The following is a 12368-nucleotide window of genomic DNA, read 5'->3' on the forward strand; positions in this document are numbered from 1 at the left end:
AAGTTCAAGTTGAATAATGCTAAACTTAGATAATTGGTCATTAAGAATTGAACTTTCTAATATAATAATCCATGGCTTTTGATCTTACCATCTTGTTTCTCAATGAATTATCTTCTAATTCATGTGTATTTGTTTACTGGTTGGATTGAGATAAGAGATGATTGAAGTTAGATTGTAACTTTGGGCTTCAATCTAATTGTTCTTGGCAGATTCATATTCTCTAATGTTCTAATCATTTAGTTTTCTTTCAATTATTTAATTTCTTTGTTTTTACATTAAAACTTCAAATCAAACATCTCTTTTGGTTTTAAATTCTTTAGGAGACTAATCAAGTTGATTTCTCTTGATCTTATGAGTTTCACATACTATCTCTGTGGGTTCGATCCATTTACTTTTTGATTAATTAAGGAAAAAATTATTTGTCCTCTGTTCTATTCATTAGCTTCACATATCGCGACGAACAATATCTATATAATAAAACACAATTATAGGATCCACTTTTGCAGAAGACAAATTTTATCCAGCTAGGATAAATATCCTATCTAACTATAGTTTTTGTGAGATCTACTTCATTGCTTTCATCTTTAACACTCCAACATTACTATATTTCCTCTTTTACTTCTTTAATCCATTTTTTTTAATCTTTTTCCCTTAACCTCAAATTTATTTAATAATGCTCCTAATTTTATTTTTTTTCCCGCTTAATCCCAAAGAGGATGCTCTGTCATAGACTCAGGCTAACTCTGGTATAAAATATAACAGCACCCTAGTTGCATTTCCAAGCTGAGTACTGACTTACTGGACTGCATTCCCAAACTGAAACGGAGGAGTTGTAGAGTTGACTCAAACAAGTTAATTTGAGTACCAAGTCACGAGTCGAACACAACCGAATCGAGTTTCGAGTCAACTCGAAGATCACCATTGCATGATGACATTACGTATGAGACAAGACAAAGAACAAAAATATTATTAACAAACAGAATAAAAGAGCGTAAGAAATGTAGTAGAGTGGTTGGAGCAGTTGCACAAGAGAATCTGTTTCTCTCTCTCACTCTCTCTTATCTAACTCAATAGATAAGAAAGTTTCTCTTCACCTTTCTCTCTTACCATCCTCTCCTCTTTCTCTAATGTCGAAGGACTCTAAACCATGGAGACCCTTCACAGCAAATTGTTGCTCAATCGAAGATAAAACGATCTTCAGCAATTTCAGTCGGTGTCGACCGACACGATCCGAATTCTCTAAGAATATCGCCGAATTACCATCTTTTCGACGTTTATCGTACTCGGATCTTAGTAGTAGTACTTCATCTACAAGGATCAATGAAGAGCTTTCACATCCTTTTGGGTCTGGTTTACATGCTTTTCAACTCAGTGAGTTACGTGGGATAACTCAGAATTTCTCTAGTAATTATTTGTTAGGGGAAGGTGGGTTTGGAACAGTGCATAAAGGGTATCTCGATGAAAATTTACGGCAGGGATTGAAGGCTCAATCTGTTGCAGTGAAGCTTCTTGATATTGAAGGTCTCCAAGGTCATCGTGAATGGCTGGTAAAATTGTTATTTATTTATTTTTCTTCTCTTTTTATTATTATTGAGAAATTCTATTGCCACACCAACTTTTGCTAAGAGCACCCCAATTCATATGAAGTTACCAAAAAAATTAACTCACAAATCTTGGGGTGCTCTTAGTAAAAATTGTCTTATTGTTATTTACTGGAAACTATAGTTTTAAAACTCACCGAGTTGATTTGAAACTCAGCCAAATAGAGTCAACTCAATTTGGACCCTAGACTCAATGGAATTAAATCGCCAAGTTGACGTAGAAAATTGTCGGTTGAGGGTGACTGATCAAAATACATATCTTTAACTCTTTGGCAAAAAATCCATTGATTTTTTCCCAAAAATAATCTTCAATTTCAAGATTGAATTTTTTGTAGTTTGCTTCAAGTAATTTTATTTCTGATTGAAGTATTTTTATAGATTACGTATGTTCTAGAAATGTTTATTTATTTATGCATCCTCCTATTCGAATTAGCAATAAAGAAACATAATTTTGGCTATAAAGAGTTGGAAACTATTTCAGTTGTCTTGAAAAAAAAAGTTTACTCACTAGAAAGTCATTTTAAGATTTCACAGAATCCTAGATTGACCAATATCTTATGAACCCATGTGTACTAAGGGCATCCCCAATTTACAAACTACTAATCTTAGGTTTCATGTGATTGGTCAATTGAGATTCTGTAAAATTTTGGATTAATTTTTCAATGAGCAAAAAATCTATAGGGGTTTTCAACATCCTGTTTGATTAGAGCTGAAAGCTTATTTTCCAAAAGCCACTTAAAACTGTGTCGAGCTTCTGGATTTGAAAAAAGTTACTCGATGCTAGAATCATCTATCTGAAGCAAATCAACACAAAATATAGAAAATGTAAGGGCACTTATTGGGATGAACAAACTACTTTCTACTCATTTTAATAATTATATTAATTTTTTTGAGTAATTCAATGACTACATTACAAAACCAATAATTTATCAATAGTAGTTTCATCCAATATAAGATAAATTAAAAGTTTTTTCCAAATTCCGAAGAAGCTAGAATCCAAAAGTTAATCTGGGCGATTTTTTTGTTTTTTGTTTTTTGAAGAATCCAATGTCGGTCATCAAATACTATTGTTTTTTTATCCTAAAGCGTTAAAAATTGATCCCCAAAATCATGGGAGTTTGGTCAGAGATTGAAATTTGGGGGATTTAAATAATTTTACTTTAGCCTCTCAAGGAAGACCAAAGTCAATTAAACATGACATCACATTAATCCAAGATTTCAAGGTTTACCGTTTACCCACTCCAAGTGTGGGCCCTGCTAATAATTAAAATTCAAGTCTTCGAGTGGACTTGTTGAGTAATTAGCTGTGGGCCAAATTGGAATCAAATTGACATATCTACCAAATATAAATCAGAACCAAATCGAATTTTCCATGGAACCCCAAAACAGACTAAGATTGGTTTGGTTTGACTGTATAAGTTGCCAATATCCTATTTATCTCCTTGGAAGCAACATGATTTTAAGGAAAAATAATATAAAATAGTGAACATTAAATTCATCAAATAAGTCATTAATCTATTATCTATTCCTAAAAAATTAAATTATGTCCTCCTAAAATGTATTAAGTCATGAAGGATTCGGTTCTCTGCAACCTAGGGATGCACATTTTACTTAAACCTGTTACCTGGATTGAAAATCGGATCGACAAAGTGAAAATCGGATCAAATCCGAATCGAATCAAAATAAGATCCGAAAATCGAATAAAAAATTGAGTTATTATAATATATTTATTTTTATTACTTTTTGCACAAATGTTAATTTAGTGAGATGTGGTGACTCTGTCACATCTTTAATTCGATTCCCTTATAACTCATTTTTGTTTAAAAATATTTTAAATTCAAATATTTGAATTTCGATTCTATCCAAATCCAAAATCAAAGAATTCTCAAAAAATCAGTTCGATCTCAATTTCAACCTTACCTAGATCGAACCCGAAATTTCGATTCAATTCGATTTGGATTTACTCGAATGTACATCCCTAATACAAGCCTTGAAGTGAGAATCAAATCGAATTGATTGATTATCTATTTTCCCAACCCAAAATTGAACCGCAACGTGTTCCGAACCGAACCAAACCAACTCAAAACTATTGGTTCTTGGTTTGAATTGGACCAAGTTACCTAGATATGCTACTGATTCAATCAATGGCGGTAGCTTGAGTCAACTCAAAGTCCAGTTGAGTTAAACTTCTTACAAACCAAGTTAACTCACTGTGTTATGAATCTATGCCATTAAAAATTGGATATCTCATAGTCCGATTGTCAAATTAAATGTTCCAATGTAAATCAACTTGATCCCCATCTGACCAATATATCCTTTCTCCTTGAAGGCCGAGGTGATATTTCTAGGGCAGCTCAGACACCCACATTTAGTGAAATTGATTGGCTACTGTTGTGAGGACGAAGAGCGACTTTTAGTATATGAGTTCATGCCTCGAGGCAGCTTGGAGAATCACTTATTTAAGAGTGAGTTTCATTTAATTTCATGATCAAAATCAAATTTTTTATATTTAATAAAATATTAATTATGGTGATACATAAAATCATATTCTCATTAAGATTATGATAAATATTCACAGGAGTGTCGATGTCCTTGGCATGGGGAACAAGATTGAAGATTGCGATCGGAGCAGCTAAAGGGGTTGCCTTCTTGCATGGCACCGAGAAACCTGTTATATATCGCGATTTCAAAACTTCGAATGTTCTTCTAGACTCTGTATGTGATTTTGTTTTTTTGATTATTTCACAATTTATAATTTATTGCTCTATTGGCTTCCATTTTCAAGGGGTACATGGATATTTTCTTTGAAGATCTTATTTTTAATTAGGGTATAGCTATAAATATAGGGGATAAATGTAAGTGTTTTTAATCGACGGTCCACAATTCTAGACCACTTTTGATGGGGTTAAAATTTTCAGATTGGGATGATTTTTCGTGAGGATGATCTCCTCACCATAGAGATCATCCTCACAAAAAATCAACCCAATCCGAAACTTTTAAACTATATAGGACAAATTTTGTCTCCTAACATTGTCCCCCTAACATCGTCCCCCCCAACATCGTCCTCCCAATGCTACCCATATTTATATAAATGATTAAAAAAATTATGAATCTTCAACCTAATTAATTAACTCAAGTTACTGCTTATTTTATTTTATTTTTTATTTTCAACAGGATTTTAATGCTAAATTGTCGGATTTCGGGCTTGCAAAGATGGGACCAGAAGGATCGGAAACACATGTTACTACTCGAGTGATGGGGACCTATGGATATGCAGCACCGGAATATATTACAACAGGTAATCTTCCGGCACGATATTAATTCTACTTAAGTACAATATTTAATAAGTTCATCATCAAAGCCTAATCCCAAAAATAAGTCTTGTCCTATGGATTTGGGGTCGGCTAAAAGAATTATATTCCTCCATTTTATTATGCCCAAAGATGCGTCTTTTGTTATTGAAATTGTGTTCATATCCACTTGTATAAGAAAAATAAAAATAAAAAGTACAATTAATCTCAGTCAAGGCCTTGCTAATCCATGGATTAGGTTCCATTGATGCTCTTAATTAAGTTAGTCACTAGTTGATGTTTAAGTAATGGTGTAAGTAGCATTGAAGCCCAAATGCATCCATGGCACATGTTGGATGGATTTGTGCCTTCAAATCGGATACGTGCCTTCAAATTAATGACTCTATTTACGTTAACTAGTCATGCTTGTATGTTAAGATATTCTTACTGAAATTAGGCTACATCTCTTCTACTTGTTTAGGACATTTGACAACTAAAAGCGATGTTTATAGCTTTGGGGTGGTACTACTAGAGTTACTAACAGGAAGAAGATCGGTGGACAAAACTAAGCCTAAGAGTGAGCAAAACCTAGTCGATTGGGCTAGACCATACTTGACTAGTAGTCGAAAGTTGCGATGCATCATTGACCCCAGACTAGGGGGCCAATATTCCGTCAAGGGGGCACGAGAGATGGCCTCATTGGCATTACAATGTGTGAATCTGAACCCAAAACACCGACCAAGGATGCCTGCCATTGTTGAGACTCTCGAAGGTCTCCAAAGTCTAAGGGACATGGCGATCACTTGTGGACAGTGGCCAACTACAGCAAAACCAAACAGAAATGGAGTTTCTGCCAAAATGGGGAGGGAAAGTAGGGGAAGGGCTCATTGGAAACCCTCTCCGATTGCTCCGAGCCGACAAAGTTAATTGGTGTTCAATGGAAATATATTGGCATTGTTCTTCAAAGTGTACAAAACAAACATGCATGTATATGCGTGTTTGATTACTGATGTTGAGGTTATGTACATATGGGTATGGTTTATATAATATAAAATGGTAACTTTTAATTGTGTGGTAAGATCTCTCTCCCTCTCTTCTTAGAGTACCATGTGTATATGTGGGTATGCTTAGGAGATCTTCTAGATTAAAAGATTGAAATATATTTTAAATGGAGGAAAAATGGAGAAAAAAAGAAGAATTAGAAATTGCTTTAAGGCACATAGTTTTCTAAGTTGTCTTATAGAGAATGGATATTCTCGTTCCCTTTGAAAACGAAGATGCAATTGGGCTTTTGGGGGACTTGTCTTTTGGATACAATGGAACCTAGTTTAGTCACAAACCGTATGTTTCCATATAACAAAATAGCTATTACGGGCTCTCAAGGAGAGTCTTGGAAAGAAAAATGAGGGGAGAAGAGACTCTAATTTATAGGTTTCAAATTCTCTAAAAAAAGATTTACAAAACAATATAGGATTTTACAAAATATTTGAAAAAGAGAAGCAAAATAATTTTTCTCCTAAAAACAAACTCAATCCATGTGAAACGACAACTATTATAGAACAAATTTTATGTAAGTTTTAAATTTTCATTCAAACCAAATTAATTTTATTTGAATCAACACTAAATAAATATAAAAAACATATTTATTTTTAACAAAGTTCTCACCAGAAGATAAAATAAAATCAATTAATAAGGAGTGGTTTGATAATGTGAGAAAGGAAGAATTGCAATCTTTTAATCTTACTCTCTTTAAATGTTAAAAAAATTTAGGAACTATTTGAAAAAGATAAACAATGGACAGTTTATAAGTAGTACCGATGATAGATGTTGCAGTGTATCATATGAGATGAATGATGAAATACACTAAGACACCTAAATTATATGTATCAACAAGAGCTACTATATCATGAGTTTTGTGGGATTTGTTAGGGATATTTATATATCTTTTGCCTTTCTCTCACTTGGTAAAGCCCTAAGGGTCTGTTTGTTTGCAGGGAATTCATGTTCAAGGGAATATAGATTCCTTCGAAAAATGAATACCATTCAAAAATGAATCCATTGTTTGTGATGGCATGTGAAAATGTCAAAAAGAGAGTTGGATTTTAGCATAGTTTTAAAACTCGTGGAGTAAACTTCAAATTCTAATAAATCGACTTGATAAAAAACATTTTTCTTTATTTTACATACTATGAATTTAATATATATTTTTTTGATTTTTTCTAGACGATTTGACACGAAGCACATTCAAGTCAAGTTTTTGAGTTTTAAAACTATGGTTTTTAGTTTTGGAGGTGGGGGTGAGAGATATCATGATGAGGTGGGAAAGTCATTTTTCTAAGCTGTTAGGATAGGAATCCATTTTCCCTCAAAGGGTGGAAAATCATGCGATGTGGAAAATTAAATTTCAAGGAAAATATATAATCAAATGGTCTTAAAATTGACTTTTTTTCTTAGAATAATCCTCCCCCCTCCCCTGTTTTCCCTCAAAGGGTGGAAAATCATGCAATGTGGAAAATTAAATTTCAAGGAAAATATATAATCAAATGGTCTTAAAATTGACTTTTTTTCTTAGAAAAATCCTGCCCCCCCCCCCCCCCCCCCCTGCGCCTGTTTTCCATGTGCAATTAGAATGAACTACTCCACCTATAAAGGACACATGGATCTCAACATCATAGTTAAGAGTTTGTAGGCTTCAAATCTTCTTGAATGTTATATATTTGAGTTTAAGAACTTTTTGTCAGCGTTTGTAGGAATTAACTTCAAATCGAATGCGATTCATCTGATAAAATATAATCTAGCGGTACAATTGACTTTATGCTATTTGAAATGTTTCTGACACACCTGATTTAATGGACCGCTACTGATTCCAACATATATGATCAAGATGAGCGAGGAATGTGTTAATAATAGACTCCATATAAAGGTTGATCTCCAACAGTACGATCGGCATTTTTCAACCTCATCAATCATTCAATCAATGCGATCAAAGTTTCTGACAGACCTGATTTAATGGACCACTGACTCCAATGGACATGATCAAGACGAGTGCCTAATGTGTTAATTATAGACTCCATATTCATGTCGACCTCCAACAATACGATGGGCATTTTTCAACCTCATCATCAATCATTCAATCAATGAGATCGAAGACATTAATGCTTGAATACATGATGAATTGTATTGGTCCAATATGGAAGATGTCTCCAAAAAAAAAAAAAATGATTGTATTTATAGGAAAGTGTTTGATGAAGGAGTCTACAATTTGTAGTTATTTATCTAGAAGATCTAAAAATACAATTTTTTCTTTAATAACTTAAAAACTTATGTGAAAAAGGCATTTCATGTGCATTACAGGTTAGCCTACCACATAGACATCTATATATGTTACTCAAAGTAATTTAGTGCTTAAGGAGAGAGCAACAAAAAAGTAAACCAATTGTGCTTAATTAGAGATGTAGCAAACCCCTCATGTGCAGTGCAAGGTTGACTACCATTTGTGTCTCTAAGAGAGAGAGACGTGTAGAACAAAACATTGAAATTTGAAAATCAGCTTTGAGAGGAAGAATGGATTGTGTCTTTAAGTCAAAATGCATATATTCAAATGCGTGTTTGGCAGAAAACCCAAACAAGTTCCATTATTTGACACTTCCTGTAATATGATATAAAAATACTACTAGATTCCCAGCCACCAGGTCATGAAAAAGATGGCATCAACTCCATCTGATCCAACCGTTCAAAGTAATGGTACTATTTCTAAGCACAAAAAACATGACACGACTCGACTTGACTTGATTGAGTTAAATCAACTTTACAACTCCCATGCACGAGTCAAATAAATATAGATTAAATATTTTAAAAATGTTTTTAAAGTTAATTTTAGATCATCGTCTTTAACATTATTGAGGTTTTGTCCCAAAGATTTAAGGTTTAATTTAATGAATCCTGTAATTCCTCCACTCAAGTCTGTCTAGAATCACATATTTGTAAGTTGTTTCAAAGAAGTTGAGTTGATAGAGTCGAGTTTTGACTCAATTTAAAGAGTTTTTAAAACTACATATGCTTTTAAGTATAATACTACTACAAGGAGTATGATAGTAATGTTTGCCAAACAAAGCCAAAAACACTAAAATAATGAAGTTTTGTGATGGCGTGAGAACGCACCAAAAAAAGTCACAACCCAACCCACTTTGCTTGAGTGCGTGACCACCACACACGCTTTTCTCCCTACTTTTACTTGTAAAATCTCGACTTTTAGTTTAAACAACATAACAACACACAACCAAACACAAAAACATAACGTCTCATCTCTCATTTCTCATAATATGGCCTTCATCAACAAACCCAAGAAGCCCAATCTCCCTTCCCAAACAAATCTTCACACCACTCTCTTCTTCATTGTTCTCTTCACAATACCTGCTCTCCTCCTCCTCCACACACCTTCCTCCACCACCACATGCACCAACTCCTTCACCCTCATCAAGCCATGGTCCAGCGGGGATCTTCGTACCGTGCAATTCTCATGGAATCGTCTACCGTTCATCGACAACCAACCCCCACCGACCACTCTTAAAATTGCCGTCTTCTCTCGAAAATGGCCTATTGGAGCCACCCCGGGTGGCATGGAGCGCCACGCACTCACCCTACATACCTCACTAGCACGTCGCGGTCATCAAGTGCATGTCTACAGCTCACCTCCGTCCATCATTACTAATGACACCACCATAGGAAGTCATACTACAGGTTCCCCACAAATTCACTTCCATGATGGTGCACCCGGACGATGGCAATATAATAAAGCATGGGCCCAATTTGACATTGAGAACCAACGTGAACCATTCGATGTGGTGCACTCGGAAAGCGTGGCGCTTCCTCATTGGCTAGCACGTGATGTCTCGAACTTGGCAGTCTCGTGGCATGGTATCGCTCTAGAGAGTCTACAGTCCAATATTTACCAAGATTTAGCACTTAGGCCTAATGAACCCATGCCACCTTCTATCAATCAGAGCCTCCAAGGGGTAATCCCTAAGGTTTTAAAGGAAATTAGATTCTTTAAGAACTATGCTCACCATGTTGCTATTAGCGATAGTTGTGGGGAGATGCTCAGAGATGTTTATCAAATCCCTAATAATAGGGTTCATGTAATTCTCAATGGCGTCGACGAAGATGATTTCCGGCATGATGTGAAATTAGGGTACGAGTTTAGGGCTAAGTTCGGTGTTCCCCGGAACGCTAGTCTTGTACTAGGGGTTGCTGGGAGATTAGTGAAAGACAAAGGACATCCCCTGCTTCATGAAGCCTTCTCTAAGCTATCGACTAAGTACCCCGACGTATACTTGGTCGTCGCGGGGTCTGGACCATGGGAACAACGTTATAGGGATATCGGATCTCAAGTCATAGTCTTAGGGTCCATGCGCCCTAATGAACTACGGGCATTCTATAACTCCATTGACATTTTTGTGAACCCAACTTTGAGGCCTCAAGGACTCGATTTAACACTAATGGAAGCAATGATGAGTGGGAAGCCGGTTTTGGCATCAAGGTTCCCTAGCATCAAAGGGTCCGTAGTCATTAATGAGGAATTTGGTTTTATGTTCTCTCCGAACGTAGCATCGTTGTTAGAGGCATTGGAGGTAGTTGTAGAGGAAGGAGCAGAGAGGTTAGCAAGGAGGGGAAGGGCATGCAGTGATTATGCAGCTTCCATGTTTACAGCACATAAGATGGCATTGGCATATGAGAGATTATTTCTTTGTATAAAAGATGAAACATTTTGTAAGTACCCTTGACATTTGCTTAGATTGTTGTTACTAAGGCTTAAAGTTTAGCAGGGCTTGCTCTTAGAAATTACTTATACTTGTATTAATAATAAGTCACATTTTTTTTTGTTTTTGTTTCTCTATCTTTCTTACTTCAATACAATTTCATGGTTTTTCGATTTTACGAAAATGGTCATATACCCAATTTTATAATTTATAATTTTCACAAAAACGATTATACAGTCGTTGTCCGTAAAACTAGTAGAATTTACCTTTATGCCATAAGTTTACTGAACTGTAAATAAGTAATTATGAAATTGGATATATAGCCATTTTTGTTACTATTAAAATTTTTTCTGGTTGAGTAATTTTTGCAAAATACTCTGGCCAATTTCATAAAGGGATCGACTAGTTGCACACCAACCTTGAAAAATAACCTACTAATTGCACTTCATTATTAGTATCGCAACTTCATCTTCTTTACTGGTGTAAATGGTAAGCTTGCTTGTTAAACCATGTGATCACGTTTGAAGAAGAACGAAAAAATGAAAAGAAAAGGTGTAGTGTTTTAATTTTAATTTTGAGTGCAATCATTCAAATGGAGTGCAAAGTGATAGAGTGCAATTAGTAGTGGGTGATGTGCAACTAATCGATCCCTTCCATAAAACACCCTAGACTAATTATAGTAAGGTGTACTGGTATGCAAATCATATCCAATCTAGAACAGACCCAATTGTTATTAGATAGGGTTTGATCCAAATATTTAATAAAAATCAATCCTACAAGAGTCCAAATCGATGCTTATTGGATCGATTTCAGGTCTTATCTGATCCTTATCCGATTGATCCCAGATTAGGTCCTGATACATCTAATAATGACAATAATGGAATAATTTTTTTTTTAATCAGTAGATGATTAGATATGATAATTTTTTAGAGTATTTATGAAAAAAATTATCAAATATGTAAGTATGTATCATTCGCCTTCAAAAGTATATGATACTTGCAATACATTTTTATGGTGTTATGGGTTGGGCCCGAAGCAGTAGATTAGGTTTGGGAAGTGTTCAGTATCGGACGATTAAGGCTAGATCTAATTCATGTTTAGAGATGTATGCGAATCGGATGGCCTTGCCCGATAAATTATGTTACAAATACTTGCAAATTAGATCAGGCCCATAGGTGATTTTTATTCGGTTTGCTGTAGCCCGACCAATAGATTAGTTGGGTTCGGACCAGGATTTATGGCCCAATTGGAATCGGGCCATTCCCAGCTGATCCATTCACAATCCAACCCTTTGCCAACGGGAGGTGGTGCTCTTGAACATAGCGACAAAAATCTATGAATTTTTGAAAAAATCGCAATTAAATCGTGATTTTATTAATTATCTATTAAATTACATTTAAAAAAAAATTACGATTAATTTTGATTTAATCAACAATTTTTTTTAAAAAAATCATTATCATTGAGTCGTGCTAGAGTGACCTCAAGAATGGACCTCATGTCACACATGTTGTTGTGAAAGTGGATATGAACCATAATGCTTTTTCAGTTGTATCCCGAGAAAAAAACATCTATGATTCCCATACACTTTCATGTAAGGGTGTGCAATGTGAGATCCGATCTTGAAGTCACTTCAACATCATTCATTATTTTTATTTGAAACATTTTTGAGTGTCATCTTGTCATTTAACATGTGAAATACATATATGGGTCATGTTCGA

The 12368-nt window shown here is 34.9% G+C and overlaps 2 protein-coding genes across 2 annotated transcripts; both read left to right on the forward strand.

The window, feature by feature from the left end:
• Positions 1-1002: 1002 nt before the first annotated feature.
• Positions 1003-5985, forward strand: LOC147391709 (Protein kinase superfamily protein). Its single transcript, XM_086458156.1, has 5 exons — positions 1003-1547; positions 3931-4066; positions 4180-4316; positions 4776-4899; positions 5373-5985. Exons 1-5 carry the CDS (start codon positions 1128-1130, stop codon positions 5816-5818), a joined length of 1263 nt encoding a protein of 420 aa, XP_086314282.1. The 5' UTR covers positions 1003-1127; the 3' UTR covers positions 5819-5985.
• Positions 5986-9148: 3163 nt separating this feature from the next.
• On the forward strand, positions 9149-10826 carry LOC147391710 (UDP-Glycosyltransferase superfamily protein). The gene has a single exon (XM_086458155.1). It carries the CDS (start codon positions 9214-9216, stop codon positions 10672-10674), a length of 1461 nt encoding a protein of 486 aa, XP_086314281.1. The 5' UTR covers positions 9149-9213; the 3' UTR covers positions 10675-10826.
• The last annotated feature ends 1542 nt before the right edge of the window (positions 10827-12368 follow it).

Source organism: Akebia trifoliata, chromosome 11, assembly GCF_017979445.1.
Source record: "Akebia trifoliata isolate Shusen 1 chromosome 11, ASM1797944v1, whole genome shotgun sequence".
NCBI lineage: Eukaryota > Viridiplantae > Streptophyta > Magnoliopsida > Ranunculales > Lardizabalaceae > Akebia > Akebia trifoliata.

What these genes read in the sequence shown, in the direction of transcription:
- LOC147391709 (XM_086458156.1), top strand. Translation starts at nt 1,128, where the DNA reads ATGTCGAAGGACTCTAAACCATGGAGACCCTTCACAGCAAATTGTTGC. An exon ending in AAGGTCATCGTGAATGGCTG is followed by an intron (nt 1,548 to 3,930) that starts GTAAAATTGTTA and finishes TTCTCCTTGAAG; the next exon opens with GCCGAGGTGATATTTCTAGG. An exon ending in ACCGGAATATATTACAACAG is followed by an intron (nt 4,900 to 5,372) that starts GTAATCTTCCGG and finishes CTACTTGTTTAG; the next exon opens with GACATTTGACAACTAAAAGC.
- LOC147391710 (XM_086458155.1), top strand. Translation starts at nt 9,214, where the DNA reads ATGGCCTTCATCAACAAACCCAAGAAGCCCAATCTCCCTTCCCAAACA.